Below are 19,881 nucleotides of genomic sequence, written 5' to 3'. Positions count from 1 at the left end.
TGTGTGTGTGTGTGTGTGTGTGTGTGTGTGTGTGTGTGTGTGTGTGTTTGTGTGTGTGTGTTTATTTACCTCAGCCATTTTGGCTCAGGTAATTTTTTCATTTGTACTTTCTTGATGGCTAAGTATATTGAACATTTTAAAAGTGTTTCTCAGCCATTTGCATTTCATCTTTTGAGAACTCTGTATAGTTCTGTGCTTCACTTTTTAATCGGGTTTGATTTCTTGTTTAATTTTTTGGAGTTCTTTATATATAGTAGATTCTCTCTGTCCGTTGTATAGCTAGAAAAGATTTTTCTCCTCATTCTGTAGGCTGCCTCTTTACCCAAGTGATAGAATCTTTTGCTGTACATTAACTTTTTAGTTTCATAAGGTCCCATTTATTAACGGTTAATCCTAATGACTATGGTCTCCTGTTTAGAAAGTCAGTCCTTTCCCATGCCAACAAGTTCAAGTATATTCCCTAAATTCTCCTTCCCAGAGTTAGCATATCAGGTTTTCTGTTGAGGTTATTGATCCATTTGGAGTTGAGAGATGAGAATTAAGTTATCTTTCACATGGAGACCAACACTGTTTGCTAAATGTGCTGTCTTTACTCCAGCATTTATTGTTGGCTTCTTTCAAGTTCAAGTGCCTACAGAAGAATGGATTAAATGTGGGTCCTCAGTTCCACCCAATGATCAATAAGTCGGATGCCATCCTGTTTTCATTACTAAAACTTTGTGGTATAACTTGACATCTGGATGGTGATCCTGCCTCCAGTTTTTACAGTTAGTTAGGATTGTTTTGGCTCTCCTGGCTTTTTTTTTCTTTTCTTTTTATTTCCATATGAAATTTAAAGTTGTTTTATTTTTCAAATTTTGTAAAGAATTGGGTTGGATTTTAATTTTACATTGAATCTTTAAAGTCGTAGTTGGATAGCCATTTTCACAATATTAAGCCCACCAAGCCATGAGAATAGGAGGTATTTCCATCTTTTTTAATTTAGTTTTTCAGTGTCTTAAAGTTTTCATTGTACTTCTAACACCACACACACACACACACACACACACACAGAGAGAGAGAGAGAGAGAGAGAGAGAGAGAGAGGCAAGTGTTAATGACATTATTTATTTTTTTGATTTTTTTTCTCATTGTGTTTGTCATTTGAAGGCTACTGAGTTTTTATGTGTTAATTTCATATCCTGCTACTTTGCTGAATGTGGGTATTCGCTGTAGAAATTTTCTAGTGTAGTTTTTATGGTCTTTTACATATAGAATCATTATCTGCAAATAAAAATACTTTCATTTCTTCCTGTCCTATTAGTAACCCTTCATCTGCTTCAATTCTAGCCCGGTGCTATCTTAATATAGGAGTGGGGAAGTGGGCATCCTAGTCTTTTTCCTAATTATATTGGAAATGCTTTGAGTTTTTCTCCATTTAGGTTGTGGGTTCCTTGTCTATTACGTTTATTATGTGGAGACATCCCCTGTATCCTATTTTCTCCATAAATGGATAGTGGATTTGGCCAAAGGCTTTTCCTACAACTAATGAGATGACTATGTGGGTTTTGTCTCTTAATCTTATTTATGTGGCAGATTATTTTTGTTGACTTAACATGTGTTGAGGCACCAACCATTCCTGCATATTTGGGATGAAGCTGACTTGACGGTGATAATCTTTTTGATGTGTCCTTGAATTCTGCCCCGAAGTATTTTGAGAATTTTTTGTCTCTGTTCATCAAAAATAATTGGCCTGTAGTTTTCTTTTTTTGATTGTTCTTTGATTATGGTTATCAGAGTAATAATGTCTTTGTAAAAGGAATTTGTGATGTTTCTTTATTTTTTTTTTTTTTTCTATTTTGTGGAATAGCTTGAGGGGTATTAGTGTTAGTTCTTTGTTGAAGGTCTGGTAGAATTCTGCACTGAATTCATGTGTCCTCTGCCGCTTGCCTAAGGAACAAGTTTCTGGTCTGCCTTTCTGTGCCCCTTCCTGCACACCCTCTTCAGGTAGAGAGTTCCAGGTACAACTGGTTACCCTCTTCAACCATTGGCGAGCATACTTCAACCATAGCAAGCAGAAAAGCAAGACTTTCCCCCACTTCAGTTTTACCTGTAAAAATGACCTTATGGTCTTGTATGTTTAAATACTTGGTCCCTAGTTGGTGGAACTGTTTGGGAAAGATAAGAAAGCTTGGCCCTGTTGGAAGAGCTGTGTCACTGGGGGCCTGTCCTTGAGATTTAAAAAGGACCATGCCATTCCCAGCTTTCTATGTTTTCTGTTTGCTGATCAATATGTAAGCTCTCAGCTTTCCTACTGCCATGATTTGATCAGTCACTGTGAATTCTAATCCTCTGAAACCCTAATCCCTGAATTAAATGCTTTCTTCTATAAGTTGCCTTGGTTATGGTGCTTTATGTCATAGAAGTAGCAAGAGTAACTAAGATACCACCATTCCTACTGTGTATCCTGGTCTCTTCTCTGGGCAGACAACCAGACTTTCTGTTCCTACTACAATCCTCTTTGCAAGGACCACCTTCTCCAGGAAGGGTCACTAATCCCACAGCAGCAGCTTCACCCACCCCTGCACCCTGCCTAAGGAATGTGTGTCCTGCCTTCCTGCCAGTGCTCCTTCTCAAAAAACATTTTTAGGGATCCCAGACTCATAGCATAAATTCTACCAGAGTCCACTGCCTGTGAAAGAGTCCTGAGCACTTCCCCCAGGCCCCTGAAGATTGGCAGTGAGGATCTCTCAGCTGTACAGGTCTATTTCTGGTCTTAGAAATCTCACATTTCCAGGCCTGAACTGGAACTACTACTCCTAAAATTCTGTTTGAATATCAACATTCAGTTGCCCAAAGATAGACCCTAAGTTCTATACAGCTGGTCACCCACTTGACAGATTAGAGTTAACAGGAAAAAGTTTTAAACACCCAGTCAGCAAAAGAGAGACAAGACTTCTCTACCAGGAGAAAATACCAACAACCTCAATTTCAGATTACCTCATTCTAACACAATTAAATTTGAGTCCTTTTCAAGTTCCTCTCACTAGATGTCTTAGTTATAGGGTTACTATTGCTGTGATGAAACAGCATGGATAAAAGCAACTTGGGGAGCAAAGATTTTATTTTGGCTTATGCTTCTGTATCACTGTTCATCATGGAGAGAAGGCAGGAAAAGAGCTCAAACAGGCAGGGACCTGGAGACAGGAGGCGGTAAAGGAGTGCTTGCTCCACATGGCTTGCTAGCTTAACCTACTTTTCCAGGACCACAGGCCCAGGGATGGCTCCCCCCACAGTGAGCTGAGGACCCCACCTGCCATGAATTACTATAAGAAGATGCTCTACCGGCTTGCCTACTGCATGTCTTATGGAGTCATTTTCTCAATTGAGGGTACCTCCTCTTTGAGGACTATAGCATTTGTCAAGTTGACATTAAACTATTCAGCAAATAGACATAAATACTCATAATAAATTGATGTGTTTTTTTTTTCCAGAGTTTATTTTGCTACAATGGGCGTTTTATTTTATTTTCATTTATTAAAATTTATCTAATCTGTATCCCAGCTGTGGCCCCCTCCCTTGTTTCCTCCCAACCCCTCTTCTCTCCCTATGCCCCTCTCCTAGTCCACTGGTAGGGGAGGACCTCTTCCCCTTCTATTTGACCCTAGCCTATCAGGTCTCATAAGGACTGGTTGCATTGTCTTCCTCTGTGGCCAGGCAAGGCTGCTCCCCTCAGGGGGAGGTGTCCAGAGAGCCTGCCACAGAGTTCATGACAGAGAAAGCCGACAGTGGCCATTTTAATTTGCTGGACAATGCTGGCACTGTGGACTTTGCTATAGTTTTCCAATAGCAGAATTGACTTAATTTGAATCCATTGTTATTTTTGTCTAGTATCTGAGATCTTCTTCCTGTCTTCTTACCCTTGTTCTTTCCCTAGTAATTAGAGTTCAGATTAGTGGTATTCTGCTATTTTCATCTGTGTTATAACATTGGTGGTTCCCCTGTCAGATTCACTGCAAGTGTTAGAAGCTGATTGTGTTAATCAGACACAGACACTAGCTGGTGACTTGTGTGACTTAAGATTTATTGTTCTTTTCTTGGATTTTTTTTTTCTTTCTGTTGATCTGATTCCCAAGTAGTTTTGTCCACATAGCTGTAGAGTCAGACTGTTAATCTAACAAGTTCAGAAAGAGAACACACCTTCCCAAGAAGGTGTTTAAGGATTGGCTTTCATTGACCCAGATTAATAGACCTGAATCCTGTTGATAAAGTAATGACCTTATTGTGTGGCCATCTTCACCATAGCAACGTAGATTAGGTATATTTTAAAACATACTGGCTTGAACTGGAATAACAACTGTACAACTAACTGAAAGTTTATTTTGTACTTACAGTTCAAGTCCATGAGACTGTAGGACACCTTAAGTGTTAACTCAGAAACCCAAACTTTTTCCATGTTGGTCTCATCCTGAGGCTTGTGCATATGCTTTGGCAGGCATTAAGAGAGCAAGCTTCAGATGGGAATAGATCAGGGCTCATGGCCAATTTTATAGAATTGGCCATGTGATCTTTATGAACAAGGAAGGAAGGTGGAAGTGGCCTGGCAGAGGCAGACAGATGTCTGTTAGTTCACAACAGTAGAAGGTACATAAAGAATCCCTATTTCAAAAAACAAAAACAAGCCAGACAGTGGTGCATGCCTGTAATCCCAGCACTCTGGGAGACAGAGGGAGATAGTCGTCTATGTTGGAAATGTTGGAAAGGGTGATGACCAAATTTGCTTTAATGGTTCAGGCCCTTGGTGAATGATTATTTTATTGATGTGAGAAAAAAGAAAGGTTGTAAAAGGAGATGAATTCTATTCACTGAATTTGAGGTGCCCATTGCAGATGAACATCTACCCAGATAGCCATTCCTTCTTTAACACAGCTGTGTTAAAATTAAGATGGCAAATATCCATATTATAGAATTTGTCTGTTAAAAACAATTCAGTGATACTTAGTGTATTCTCAGAGATAGGCACCTCTGTATAATGAGAGAGAGAGAGAGAGAGACAGACAGACAGACAGACAGACAGAGAAAATGAATATATTCCTGGCTGGCCTGGAATTCACTGTATATGCCAGGCTGGCCCTGCCTCCTGAGAGATGGGATTAAAGGCTTACCACCTTATTTTTTTTGAGACAACCACAACTAAATTGCTGATTTGGCTAGGCTGACTGGCTGGCCAACCAACAAGCTTCAGATATACAGTGTCCACCTCCCTAGCAATGAGATTGCAGGGGTGCACATGGCTTTTTACTTGAATGCTTGAGATGGAATTCTGGTCCTCGTGCTTCACAGCAAGCACTTCAGGATTTAGCCATCCAGCATGCTATAATTTTAGAACATTTTTATCATCACAGAACTAAACTTTGTACCCATCTAAAGTAATTTCCTCTTTTTTCCTGGTTTGAGCAACTACTAATCTATTTTTGTCTCTGGATTTGCTTATTCTGACTAACTCCTAGATTTGTCATCTCTTCCTCATATCTTCCCTTTCTGGGTTCTCTTTCAGAATGACAGCAGGTTTCATATAATTACCAGTTTGAAAGTTATGACTCTTTTCTATCATTCCAATACCTGAAATTACAAGTAGCACTTGGTAGTTTTGCTGGTACTTGGGGGAAATTGTGAAGTTAATCTAGGTACTACAGTGAGTTTTAGTTATGTTTTTGATACCTAACCATTGGTTAAGTTGTTGGTTAGTGTTCATTAACATGACTCAGGAGGGTTGGTTGTTGGTGGTGCTGTTTTGTTTGTTTGTTGTTTTTAATATTCCCCATTTATCCTTTCTCCCTCAGAGCTCGACATTCTTGGTTCATTTTTGATGTGCCAGCAACATAGAGCCCACTTCAGAGTTCTTCATTAATTTCTTTTCTTCCTATTGTTTGTTCATTGTACTTTCTCTGTTAGAAATCCCGACAGGGCTTTCCAGTTTCCTAATTTCTATTTATCCTTTTAGACATAGTCAGAGAATTGGAAATTTTAAGTCTACCCTCTTTATAGAAAGCTGTTCTACGAGCTACCTAGTGTCTTCATGTAATATTGTTTAGAAATATCTATATTTCATAGGTCTAAATCAGCAATATTACGTGTGCATGCACCTGTGTAGTTATTTAGAAATTATATGCACATATATGTGCATGTGTGTGTTTGTAAAATTTGATGACAGTTTCAATTGTCAACTTGACACAATCTAGAATTACCTGGAAAATGAGTCTCCATGAAAGGTTGTTTAGATCTGGTTGGCCAATGGGGCGTGTCTTGAGAGATTGTCTTGATTATATTAATTGAGGCAAGAAGGCCGGCTGCAGTGGGTGGCATCATTTCCTGAGTTTGGGTCCTAGGCTGCATAATAGTAGAACTAAGGTGAGCACAGGCATGCTGGCTCTTTGCTCTTGATTGTGTCTCTGTGTAGCTGCTTCAAGTTCCTGACTTGTCTTCCTCACAATGATGGACAGTGATCTGCAGTTGTAAACTGAATGAACTCTTTCTTCCCTAAGTGATCTCCCCCCCCCCCCCGGCATTTTATCATAGGAACAGAAGCGAAACTAAAATGACTAGTGTTGTGTGATAGTTTTGTAATATTTATACTTTGATAAAAGTCACATATAAAGACTAATACTTTCAAACCTGTACTTTCTAATGATGACTATGGATTTCTTGATGACGGGCACTAAACCTTTGCCTGTTTTTCACTTCATTGGTGGTAGCTTTTCTTTTTTGTAATAGAAAAGCTTTTTTTGGCTGGTTTGTCTTCTTTATACCTATCGCAAGCACCTATCACACTACACTTTGTAATCACTGGCATATACCTGTCTCCTTTCAAGACAGTAGTATCTTTTGAGCATGGATTTCTCTTTCATTTTCAATGATTTGGTAGCTTGCACAGCAGCTAGTACATAGCACATAATTATTTGGGATCAGGAAGCTGAATTAAGTAAACAGGATTAATTTATTCCGGAAATAATTAAATGCTTAATGTTTAAATCGTGGTGGTGAGGTAGTTTCTTTAGTTTCCATTTGATTTTGTACTTAAAACTTTTGGAAAATACAGGATAAGTTAAATACCAGGAAACTTCTTAAGAGGAGATTTTTTTTTTAATACACACCATGACTTTTTAGTTTTTGATTCAACAGAGACAAAATTACTCTTCAAAGACTCTGTGAGGTTGGAGAGATGGTTCAGTGGGTAAAATGCATGTTCTTCAAGCATGAGAGCCTGAGTTTGAGTCCCCAGGACTTAGGAAGCAGTGGACGTGGTGTCTCGTGGCTGTCGTTAAGCACTCTCGGGGCAAGATGAGCGATGGAAGCAGAAGAATCTCCAGAAGAAGTTCAAAGGCCAGATAGCCCGGTATATGCTGTGGTGAGCAAGAGCACCTCTCTCAAACAAGGAAGGAGAGGAGCAACACCGATTGTCCTCCACAGGTGTTCTGTGGCACACGAGCGCCTGCACTCACATATGAGTGTTCAAAAATCTGGACCTTCAGTGGTCATGTATTGTAGAGCAAACGTATGGATACATAAAGCACTGTGGTCAATGTTTTAACTCAGTTACTTTTCAAGATCTGTGGGGTAGGTTCTGGTGACACGGTATAGGAATCTAGGAAGCAGAGAAATTAATGTAAATTGCCCTGTGTCATATAAACATCATGAAGCCAGGATTAAAGCCCACATAACTCAGTCTACCTCCAGAGTCTTCTACATTAGCATATCTCTTAATTTATAAATATAAGATGAGGTAGTATTCTAATATAAGAATGTTATAGATAGGGATGTAGGCATATATAGTCACAAGTCAGAATGTAATTATTTGCCTAAAGAAGGGGAAGTTAAAGAATAGGAGAGTGTGTTCTTCCCAGCACTTTAGCATGGAGGAGCCCTGGGACCTTAAACTAGGGAAGCTGTGGGGAGAGGCCCTGAGTCACATGATGATTTTCATAGTAGATAGGATGGTAGGGGATGGTGGCCAGCTGTTGTTTTATCTGTTTAGTCAGCATCTGTTTATATTTTGCCTCAATTGAAATATGTAGTTATAATTTAAAATATCTGATTTGTCAAACAAAACAGTGAGCTGTGGAATGTGTCTTTTTTCCATCACTCAGTTTCATGTACTAAATATTGTTTTCATATTATTCCTCTTAGTTTATAGCATAACCTAATTATAATACCGTTAACAGAAATAGTATTAATATTTTAAGGACAAAATGGAAATAATGACTATATATTAATTATCTTAATGTTTGCAGATAATTATGTTGCTGTTCTTGGTGTCTTTATACAGTAGTATTTTCTTAAATCTTTAATGAAATTGGAAACTTTTAGAATATTTTTATTTTAAAAGTGTTGTTTATAAAATTAAAACTTTCATCTCTCTAGAAATCTGGTTAAGAAGTACTGTCCCAAACGCTCATCCAAAGATGAAGAGCCAAGGTAAATTTAACTTGTTAGTTATTGCACATTAAAAATATTCAGGGCATATGTAAGCTTTGTAACTTTGTAAAATAATCATAATCATAATCATCTCATGAAGTTTTTCTTTAAAGTTTGCTTTAATGAAAACAGCATAATTTTATAAAAAGAAGGAACTACTATTTATCTTTTGAGGATAGATATTTTAATGAACTTAATCAATAGTTAGATTTTTTTTAAAGAATAATTAAAAGGGGAATTTTCAAGTAAGATTTAGACCAGGATTCTACTTGAATTGTTTAGTCTTCATAAAAAGGGAATGTTTTCCCACACTTTATGGTGGAGTTTATTGTGAAGTTGTCAATCAGCTTTGTAAGCGTTTTGCCTTTCAGGTAGTGAAAACTGCTTAGCTGGTTCATTTATAAGGGTAATGAAAAATTGGATTATAATGATAATGAAAGTATCCTGGCGCAGTGGCACATGCCTATAATCCTAGCATTCAGGGAGGCAGAGTCAGGCAGATCTCGGTGAGTTCGAGGCCAGGCTGGTCTACAAAGCGAGTCCAGGACAGCCAAAGCTACACAGAGAAATCCTGTCTTGAAAAACAGAAACAACAACAAAAAGTGATGAAACTTAGGGAATAATTTTTGAATCCTGAATAAAGCCTAGAAATTTCTCTGGGCTTTTTGGAGGTCTTGAACACTAATATGCAGGTGGTTGTAAACTGCAGAAACTGAATGAGATTAGTCTCAATAGCTTTTTGTATATCTATCGGTTCTTAGCATTAAGGGAGAGTGTTCCTTGGTATGTTCCAAGATGGTATATAAATTTTAACACAGTAATTTTCTTTGTTTCTCTCCTTCCCTTCACACACATTTGTACCCTTATTTTTGCCCCCTTTATCCCTCTTTGGTGCCAACCATAATGATACATTTCAGGATGTGGGCAGGCATACAGGCAGCTGTATCCAGAGCTGATAGCAAAGTTCTGTAGATCAGCCATCAAGATGCATTTGAGTGGTATGATTGGCAGGTTCTGTCCTCGAGAACAAGCACACCATCTCTGCAAAAGGTTCAGCTGCCAAGCCTAGGAATCCATTCAAGTGATTCCCAAGTTCAGGCCAGTCAGTTGGCAACCTAAAGATTCCACTATGTCAAAAGAGCCTGCAGGTAGTATTCTTATTATATTCTGATCCCAAATACCCCTTCATTTATAAATTAAAGGCTATGTAGAGATACTTAAACATGTACAGCTTGAGCTTTATGCAGGATTCTTTTCATGTGGAGTTAATTTAGAACCGGTAGCTGGGCTTAGATTGAGTATATTAAAACTTACCAACTTTTAGACACCAAAAATACTTCACCAAAAAATTGTAATGGAAGCAAAAATAAATCTCATTATTTTTAATATGTTTTGCCAGGTTTACTTCATGTATCGCCTTTTTTAACATCCTTAATGAGTTAAACGACTATGCAGGACAACGAGAATTAGTAGCAGAAGAAATGGCTCACAGAGTATATGGTGAATTAATGAGATATGCCCATGATCTGAAAACTGAAAGAAAAATGGTAATTTTTATAATTTTTATCTAATTAAAACAGTCTTATGAAATAGTTTCAGACAAATAATTTTTATTTTTAGAAATAAATGTTCAGTATAAAAACTGATTTTTATATTACTAAATTTCTTCTCATTAAAACTTGTGAGATCAGAATAAACTGTGAAAAGTTGCTTTCAAATACATCCTGTCACTTATTTTTGCATCCTAGATTCCATAAACTAAGAGTATGTTACATATTTAGGTGGTTGAAAAAGAATTAAAAAGTAAATATTCTGTAGCATATAAAATTGGAATTTCAGTGTCAGTAAAGTTTAACTGGCATTCATTGAGTTTGATATTTCCTGTGGCCCCTTTTGCATTGTGTAAGCAGAATATTTACTGTTTGGCTTGCAAACCTAAAATAAGTATTACTTGTTACCTGACTTTTATGGAAAACCCCTATTGAAAATGATAACTTTTTAAAAATACTATTCCTGTATTAAAGAATATTTTAAACATAATAAAGTAATCTATAAAATGTATCTTGAAGTTTTTTACTCTCATAACTATAGTTAAAGATGCATAACTATATATGTATATATTTTATCACCTTGACAAAAGTGAGGAACCTTTTGAGGATGTTGGAATTTAGTTAGTATGCACATGTAATTATTTTTGTTTGTTTGTATTGTTTGTTTGTTTGTCGGTGCTTATAATCTTCAGCATCTCCAGGAAGGACGAAAAGCTCAACAATACCTTGACATGTGTTGGAAACAGATGGATAATGTGAGTTAGAGTGTTTTCATGGTTAATCAAAAAATGCACATACTGACTATACCTAAACCCCATTATGGTATATATATGAGTGTATATTTCTCACTGTTTTTATTAATAATTTTCCATTTGCTTTATTGTATAATAACCAAAAAAAATATAATTGGAGGATGTGAGCACATTTCATTTTCTTTTTTCCCCTATGTAAATACTGGGACGAATTCTCTAGTCTTCCTATTATGGTAAACATTAGGCATATTTGTCCAATGTCAAAAGGGGTTTGGAGTAGTAGGAAACAGATATCTTGGGGGACTATTTGCCTGAGAGGTAAGAACCAAAATTGTTTCTCTTGACCTTTTCAGCATATGAATACCAAAGAGCAAAGGCTACCTTATAAGAAGTGTTTCTTTTAGCTCAGTAGTCCAGCAGTTCCATAATCTAACTGTAGCAAAAGAACTTATAGGACAGAGTTAGAAAACATACTGACTACTTAAAGTTTCCCTAAGGTCTTTGATAATGTGGATTTTCTTAAGGTTTTGTTATACATAAATAAACAAGGTGTCCACATAGACACTATAGTCTTCATCACTGGAAATGCTGAATTGAAAGACTAGTATAAGGTAGTTTTTTTAAATGTTCAGGTTGCCAAGTGATTGGCTGTTTTCTAGCATTTTTTTACAATAGATGCTATATGCCTTATGAATTGTGCTGAAGAAAGGGGTGTGTGTGTGTGTTTAATTTGTTTAGTTGTGATTGTTAAAAGGACTGTGAAACTGAAGTTTTACAAGTACATGCAGGGAATTCTAGTTTTTCTCCATACTGTGCAAATCTTGGGCATTTTGAAAACCCATGCATGTATTTGCTGTTTTTATGTTTTCCTGTTACAATGCATATTCAAAATTCAGATTCTATTTTTATTTAAGTTTTTATTTTATCAAAATAAATGTATTTATTTTGATCACTAGTGCTGACTTAGAGTTCTGAGGTATATTAAGTGTGTTTTCATTTTCTTTGTAATTGGTTTCACCAAGACTTTAGGGGAGGGTTTTATTTAGTAAATTTTAAATTACTGTCAATGGCATCCTTAGTATCTGCCATCTAATAAGTGAGAGAGAATGCGCATGTATTTTCATTCACACAGAATAACATACTCCTATACTCAGGAGGTACTGGTTCCTCTAGAAATTTGTGTTGACATAAATCTGTTGACAGTATGTGCTAACTTGCCCTTAGAACAATTGGCAGTTATTGAGAAAAGTAGCAAATGTAATAAGAAAGAACCATTACAAAAATAAGGCATTTCAAATGTTGTATTTCTTCAGGTCATCAATGTTATGAATAGTATATTCAACCCTAGTCAGTCTCTTACATGTACTGGTCCCTATATGTTTATAAGTAAATATGATAATGGCTTTTATTTTTTGTAGAGCTTGTAGTCCAGTGAAAGAGACAGGTATAATTCATGTTTATTGTGTAGAAACAAATGTAGGATCCTGTTTCCTAATTCCTTGTCTGTCTTTTTAGTCAAAACAAAACTACAGAAAACTAATGTGTCTGAAATAGTTGAAAGGAGCTATAACAAACTGGGAGAAATAAGGAACTTGAAACAATTTTAGGGAAAGAGTTGGAAGACAGTTACTACTCCCAGGCTGAACAATGGCATTTAAGAGGAGGGCAGAAGAGAGTAACCTATGAAGGGAATCTTGAACTTAAGATTAATGTCAGATGATAGACATGTCAGTCAGGAAGCTCCAGATGACAGCATACAAACATCTAAGAGCAGAGCTCGGAAACAGCCGCTCCAGTGGTCAGTAGTGGAGTGATGTCACTAAGGCTACATGTCCTCTGCTTACTTGGCGACACGGAGTGAGTTGCTTCTATTCTTCAGCTTTGTGCCTTGCACTCGGAGTACCTTACACTCTACAGAGCCAGACAGCTGCACCCAGAGACAGGAAAAAGGAACATTTCTTTTCTCACTGTCCTTTTTATTTTTTTATCAAGGACATAAAACTGGTAGAAAACCCCAACAGCCTTCCTCCTAGGTGCCTTTGTTGAGCCTGTGGGTCAAATGGGACAGAAAGGCACAGGTATTTACAGCCTCTTTGTATTGAAAGGTGAGTTCTGCTAAGGAAGAATAGGGAATAGATGTGGTTTTCTTTATTGTATAATGATACATAGGGAAAGGAATAGTTTTAATTAAAACTAATCTCATGATTGCTTGGCTGTTGCGAGAAAAGTATATGCTTTTTTTCCTCACAAATAAGACAATACAAAACACGTGTTTTTAAGTAGCCTCAATTTGTATCAAAATATTAAGCATAGCTAGTGGCTCTATAGTGAGATTGGGTAAATACAAAATACTCAAGTCTTCTGTTTTCTTTTTCTGAGTAATTCTCAGAACAAAGACAGCAAAGCGTTTTCCAGGCAAGGACTTTGTAGAGGCTTCCTCTGGGGATTCTCATAAGCTGGCAATCGCTAAGTGGGGGAATTCCACAGGTTTTTTTTTTTTTTCAAGGAAACTACCTGATTGTTTCACTCTAGAGGGAAAGACCAGGCTTAGCCAGCCCACCTATAGAGTTTTTAATGGGCATTTAAGATAAGAGCACACAGACAAACATCCCCAAACATTGAAAGAAAATATCAGATCAGAAACAACAATAAAATGGAGGAAAAAAGCAACTTAGAAGAAACAGCACCCATGAAAGGTAAAAAGTTTAAAAACAAGAGCATCCAAAACTAGTATTGTCTTTGTGGAATAGATAAAGGAAATACTATCTCCATGGAAATAAAGGTAGGTATTATTAAAACGGACGGTGTAGAGAACAGAAAGAACTAAATGGCGAAATCTTTCTTTAGAAAGAAAGATAAAATTGAAGACATTTTTCAGAAAGCAAAACAGGATAGCAGAGGCTAAAAATACAAAACAACGTAATTAGAAATTTTTATTTAGCAGTTTCTTTTTCAAAATATTAAGCATGCTAGATAGAAAAGAAAGATGGGGAATAGTCCAGAAAAAAATGCCTTCAAGTATCAAGTTATGAATTTCTAGAGGAAAGAATTTCTTAGCATCCAGTGCTACAAGAAGTCTTCAAAGCTTATCCTCACAAGGCGGACAGGATAACTAAGCACTGCTCCCAATCCTGACCTCAGAACCAGTGGCGATAGGAGAGCGCTGACTCCTGCAGTGCACGCCTGACCTCTGTGGGTGCCCACTTTAAATAAATACCTAATCAAACACAGAACTCGTAGCAGAGGTCCCAGCTACCTGAAAGAGAAACAAATTTAGTCACAGTGGCAAAATTATGCAGCAAAGGAAATAAACATTCCTTTTACAATGAATCAAGGATTAGAAAAGGATGGGGCATATCTCAGTCTATTTACAGATAAACCAGAAAATAGTAGAATATTACTTTTAAATTTCTGAAGGAAATTTTTTCCAACTAAGGTCTTTAAACTCAGCCAATATCTGTTAGTTAAAAGTAGTGTTAAAAGATGTGGGCTGTCACAGTGGTGTGGAGTTCATTGACTGGATACGATGGGGCGGTAACAGTAAAAACATTTCTAACCTCAAGAATGATATTTTACAAACCTTCAAGGAAGCTACTGCTTTGAGTCTAAGGGGTCCAGATAACAGCTGCAAGGCATCCTTAGGATTCTAGGAAAGGAAAACACCAAGAAAACAGCTACGTGCTAGGAGAGTTGCTATGAGTTCAGATTAAAACAGATTAAAAACCATTAAAGAGAAAATGACCCCCAAAAACAAAATTGGTAGAATTCCTAATGTTAGAATTTAATACGAAGAGAGAGATTTAAGCAATGTGGCAAGAGTGGGGTTGGAAATAACAATAAGTGTATATTGAAAATCAAATTGTGTGACATGTATATTATCATGGCTCGGTTGTAAATAGCTTTTTAATTTTTAAAAGTGTGAGTGTTTGTTTGCATGTATTTTTGTACCCATGAGTGTGCCTAGTGCCTTCAGAGACCAGAAAGGGCTATTGGTTCCCTGAAATTGGAGTTAGTGATGGGTCTAAGTCAACCTTGTGGGTGCTAGGAGTCCATCCAGGTTCTCTACAAGAGGTGCAAGTACTCTTAACTGCAGAGCAATCATTTGGCTACACAAGTGAATTCCAGGCAAGCTTACACTACGTAGAAAAACCTGTTTTTGCTTGGTAAAGGAAAAACAAGTAAGTTTGTGTCTGTGCTGATAATATTTCTGTGACATCTGACAGAAAGAACATAAAAAAGGGATTTTTACATCTTAACTGTGTTGGGGTCCTTTTTAAAAAAAAACAAAACAAAACAGCATGGAAGCAGACACCAAAACCAACCACGAAGCTTCATTTTAAATAAAAATTTTCTTTTTTTGAACAGAATTATATGTATATTGAATATTATTATCAATAAATAATATCTGATATTTAAGACACATAACCAGTATAAATTGGTTATAATAATGTATGTAATTTTCCACATCAGAAAGGACAAGTTTTACTTTTAGTGTTTAGTTCATTTTTATATACCACATACTGGTAACATTTAAATTACTTTCTCCTTTCTTTCTTTCTTTCTTTCTTTCTTTCTTTCTTTCTTTCTTTCTTTCTTTCTTTCTTTCTTTCTTTCTTTCTTAGAGTAAAAAGAAATTTGAAAGAGAATGTAGAGAAGCAGAGAAAGCACAACAGAGTTATGAAAGATTGGATAATGATACTAATGCAACTAAGGCAGATGTTGAAAAGGTAAGACCTACAGACCTGCTTAAAATATTATTGGTATATATTCATTGTATACAACAATCCTACTTTGATATCCAAGTATTACATACATGGAAAAAAGGCACACCTTTTGTGTCATTATTCTATCAAAATCCAAAATGTGCAAATATTGTTTACTTGAAGTGGTATATATTAGTCTGAGAAGGAAACATGATAATATAATATCTTAGTTGCATTCATAATGTTCAGTAGAAACTGGCTACTAGATTTTTTTCTTTCTTATTCCAAAATTGGATAAAAAGACCAAGGTACAGAAATCAGGTAGTCAAATTAGGACTTAAAAGTAGTACTCTTCAGCAGCTGTACAGAAGGCAAGCACTGAACTGTCATAATTGTTACCTGTGTACTCATTGAAAGTCTTGTCACTGATACTGAGCTGGCTATTCTCTAGCTTAATTTGTTGATAGGATTGGCCTTATAACTTCTGTTTCTTAGTGTCTCCTTTGAGAATTGATAGAGTGCAGTTGGTTCTTTACCCCCTATCTTTAGTATTTCTTTATATTGGCTTTACAAATTTCTGTTTCATGTTGTTTAATTACATACACAAATGTCAAATTCAGTTTTTAATAATAGTTTTGTATGTGTTTTAGCTTATTAGATAGCCTCTACTTATAGATAAACATTTCTTCAACTGTTTCACATAGGAAATATCGTTACCTTTATTATGATCCTTACCTTGACTTCCCTTTAAATTTTCAGTATCCCACTTACGTCATTTTCTGAAACTGATTATAATCCTGGTGTGGTCTGATCAGTTCTCATTTTGATTACCTCCCTTGTCTAAGTTCTTGTTATTATGACCTGAGTGTATTTTTACATAATACACACTGGTAACATTTAAGTTAACAGTTAAGGTGACCACATTGTTTGAACTGACTCCCATTGAGTTCATGATTATCTGGAATCCTTTCCTTTTCACATGTATTTTGGTATAAGGATGTGTTTCTTATAACTTTCACTGTATTTTAAGTTTGTATGGGAATCTTCATCCATTATTAGCTTTGATCCTGCTACTAAAGTTTTTATATTCTAATTTTGATTATGTAATTTCCTTGCCAACGTTATACCAATATCCATAATTGATCAATATTTTACTTGATAGTATTGTGAATAACAGCAACTACAACAGGCATTATTTTGTACATGGGACACTTCTCGAGGGTTGACATTCACCTTTAAACACTTCTCTGATTCATTATCAAGTAATAGTTATTCAAATTTATGTCTTAGGCAATTTAAAGTTACTTGTCTAGTAGACTCTCATTTAACATTTCCATTTTGTCTGCAGGGACTAACTTTACATATTAGCTAAGCATCTCAAAACCTAGACAGAATATAACTGCTAGTTAGTTTGGCCTGACTTGTTTAGAACTTCAGTGTTCATGATTTAATGTTCAATTATTGAAACTCTATTATTAGAAAATTAGACTAAGCTTCAAGCTTGTAGCCTTACTCTATTATACACCCTGCTGAAACCTCCACCCTAGCCCATGGGAATCAGAGCCAGTGGCTAGGAACTGGAGGAGTTTCCCATGACAGGTCTGGAGGACTTGAGGCTAGGACTTGGAATTTTGTCTCCCTTTGTGGTTTGTGGGAGAAGGAGAAGAGGGAGGTGTAAATAAATGTGTTCTTAGGGTTACAGGTTCGAACCTCAGGTTTTGTTTTTTTTTTCCCCCTGCAGAAATACTTTGGTTCATAGCATTTAGTTTCCATATAGTACTTATTTGTAGGAATCTTCTAATGCCATGGATTAAATAGGGTTTCCTGGGCTTATCTGTGATCTTGGCTACCCTGCTTCCATAGTCAGTTTGTTTCTGAGTTAAGGTGTAGTTGCAGACTAGTGTTAGAAGGTAAGTAACTGCATCTGTGGAAACTAGAATCAGAAGAGTGAGGGATAGGGCTGGGGATGAAGATCAGTGCTAGAGCACTTGTCTAGCAAGGATAAGGCCCTTAAGTTCAGTCCTTAGCAAAAGAAAAGAAAAAATAGTGAGCCATATATTCCCAGTATGCTTTCCGATTTATAGCCCTGATACATTAAATGTTTTGTTCCTTGTAATACTGTAAACCATGCACACACATGCACTTGTGCACACACACACACACACACACACACACGCCTTCTTACCCTCCTCCCTTTTCATTCCTCCTCTGTCTTGGTATGTTGTGCCCAGGTTGCTCTGGAACTCTGATGATCCTCTCTCCTGAGCCTTGTGTGTACCTGAGACTGCTTGTGTACAGCCAATTCTTACTTTGTTTATTTCCTATTTGTTTAGACCAGTTAGGAAATTTGTTTAGCTCATGCTCTGTGGTAGAACTAAAGTTTTACAGTGTACATAATATGCCTTTGGCTTTCTGCAAGGAATTAAATGAAGAACTATTTTAAATAAGTACCTACGGTCTTATAGAGATTCAAACACTATTGAGTATTACACTATTCAAAACACATTTTAATCATTATTTACATCTATTATGATTCTAGTTTTATATTCTAATAGGATAAAGAAATACTTCAGTACTGTTTTATTTTAGTAGTCAAAAATATTCCTGTATTTGTTTTTCTTTTTTTGTGTAAAAATGTAAAAATGTTTGAAGGTATAACATTATTATTTTCTATGTGAATATTGTAAGTTGACTATTTAGGTTATTGAAAGAAGAGGACTTATTATAGGCACCAGGGGCATTATTGTGCTAAGTAAGCCATATGAGATCTGGAAGCATCTTCTGTACCTGTTGGATTACCCATTGACAAAATCTAGCTTCGGTATAATTTTCAGAAAAATGAATTACTTTGTCTTTGGCAATTATTTGGCCCATTTTTGCCTTAGGCCAAACAGCAGTTGAACCTTCGTACACATATGGCTGATGAGAATAAAAATGAGTATGCTGCACAGCTCCAGAATTTCAATGGAGAACAACACAAACATTTTTATGTGGTGATTCCTCAGATTTACAAGGTAAGTTTACTTGCATCCAAGGACTTTTTTTTTTTAAGACAAGACTGCACTGTGTTCTCCCTGGTTGGCTTGCACTCTCAGAGACCCACTTGCCTCTGCCTTCTCAGGGCTAGGATTAAAGGCATGCAACATTGTGCCTAGCTAAAGAATTAGTTTTTGACTTGGAGGGGGAAGGTGGTTTTTTTGTTTGTTTGTTTGTTTTCTTTTGTTTTTCACTTTGGGAATAAAACCTAGGGTCTTACATGATCTAAGAAAACATTTTACCACTATGATACATCTCCAGTCCCCAAACCTCAAGATTCAATCTTAGAATATTTCTAAATTCACTAGTTACTAAGACTGATGATAAATTTCATTCTGTTTGTATGTGAAAAGTAGATGTCCTTATTTTTAAACCACTGACCTTTCTCTATGTTTATTATTAGTGGTATATATAACTTGCTAAGACAATAAAAATTTTGAAATAAACTATTTTGACTGCAAGGGGAATTTACTGAGACTGGATGTTGTAATCTGTTCACATAGATTTGGGATTTAGTGGGTTTGTTTGTTTTTTGACACCACACTAGAATCATTGGCATTTATGCTGGCCTGTTTTTTTGTCTGTGTACCTTGCTGGGTCTCCTAGGATACAGATGTCGTGTAAGGCCTTGTTAGTTCTGTGTACCATTACTTAATGATCACTGTAGCAAATCATGAATCTAGAGTTTTCATGGGGGTTAAATTGCTGCTTTTTCTAGAAAGAGAAGTGAACAGAAAGTGAATTAGGGAAACAGTTTGGAAGGAGAGCGTGCAAAGTGAGAGTTGGTGGGCTAGAGTTCAGTAGCAGCTTCTGGTCATTGAATCCAGAGCTGCAAACCTGTGAACCCTCTCAGTATAGTATTAACTAGCCAAGTCTTCATATTCTGCAGCAGCCTAAACTGAGAAGTAAAGCACCGTTTGTATTCAAGGTCACTTTGGAGATTGCTTGCCATTTTATGACTGAAAAAAAACAAACTAAAAGTCTCAAAATAAGTCCCCAGACTTTAGAAAGTGACAAAAAAAAAAAAAAAAAAAAAAAGTGATATGAAGTAGAGTTTGAGAAAGTGAGGAGAAAGGCCAGTGCTAGCCACGAGCGAGTGTGCAAAGACAACTTGAACTTACTGAACACACCTGTCTCAGTATATTTCCCATAGTGATTTTGGACTTGCGAATTTTATACACATGCTACCTCAGTGATATGACTTAACTCTTTTCTTTTCATATCCTCAGTTTTGAGCTGCAGACTGTAGTAAGATCTAGCTAGCCCTGTTTGTCATCAATTCAGGGTATTTCATCCAGCTAGGTCTTCTCAAGTACTCTGAACCAGTTTAAGTAGCACATCTTGGACTTGTATCATATGGCTAATTAAAGCTAGAATTTGTTTTTCA

General features: G+C 36.4%; 1 protein-coding gene across 3 annotated transcripts in view; it reads left to right on the top strand.

Annotated features, from left to right (window-relative positions):
* The window catches only part of Fnbp1l (formin binding protein 1 like), an 81,578-nt gene that overhangs the window by 41,085 nt on the left and 20,612 nt on the right, over nt 1-19,881 (top strand). For all 3 annotated transcript variants that reach the window (XM_055628130.1, XM_055628129.1, XM_055628131.1), the window contains exons 3-7: nt 8,400-8,453; nt 9,853-10,000; nt 10,696-10,758; nt 15,378-15,482; nt 18,344-18,472. In XM_055628130.1, coding sequence (XP_055484105.1) covers nt 8,400-8,453; nt 9,853-10,000; nt 10,696-10,758; nt 15,378-15,482; nt 18,344-18,472 — 499 coding nt within the window. The remainder of the gene's footprint in view (nt 1-8,399; nt 8,454-9,852; nt 10,001-10,695; nt 10,759-15,377; nt 15,483-18,343; nt 18,473-19,881) is intronic.

Source organism: Psammomys obesus, unplaced genomic scaffold (assembly GCF_907164565.1).
Source record: "Psammomys obesus unplaced genomic scaffold, mPsaObe1.curated_primary_1811, whole genome shotgun sequence".
In the NCBI taxonomy this organism is placed as follows: Eukaryota; Metazoa; Chordata; class Mammalia; order Rodentia; family Muridae; genus Psammomys; species Psammomys obesus.
Note: the sequence above shows the minus strand (reverse complement) of the source record. Positions and strands in the feature narration are given on the sequence as shown.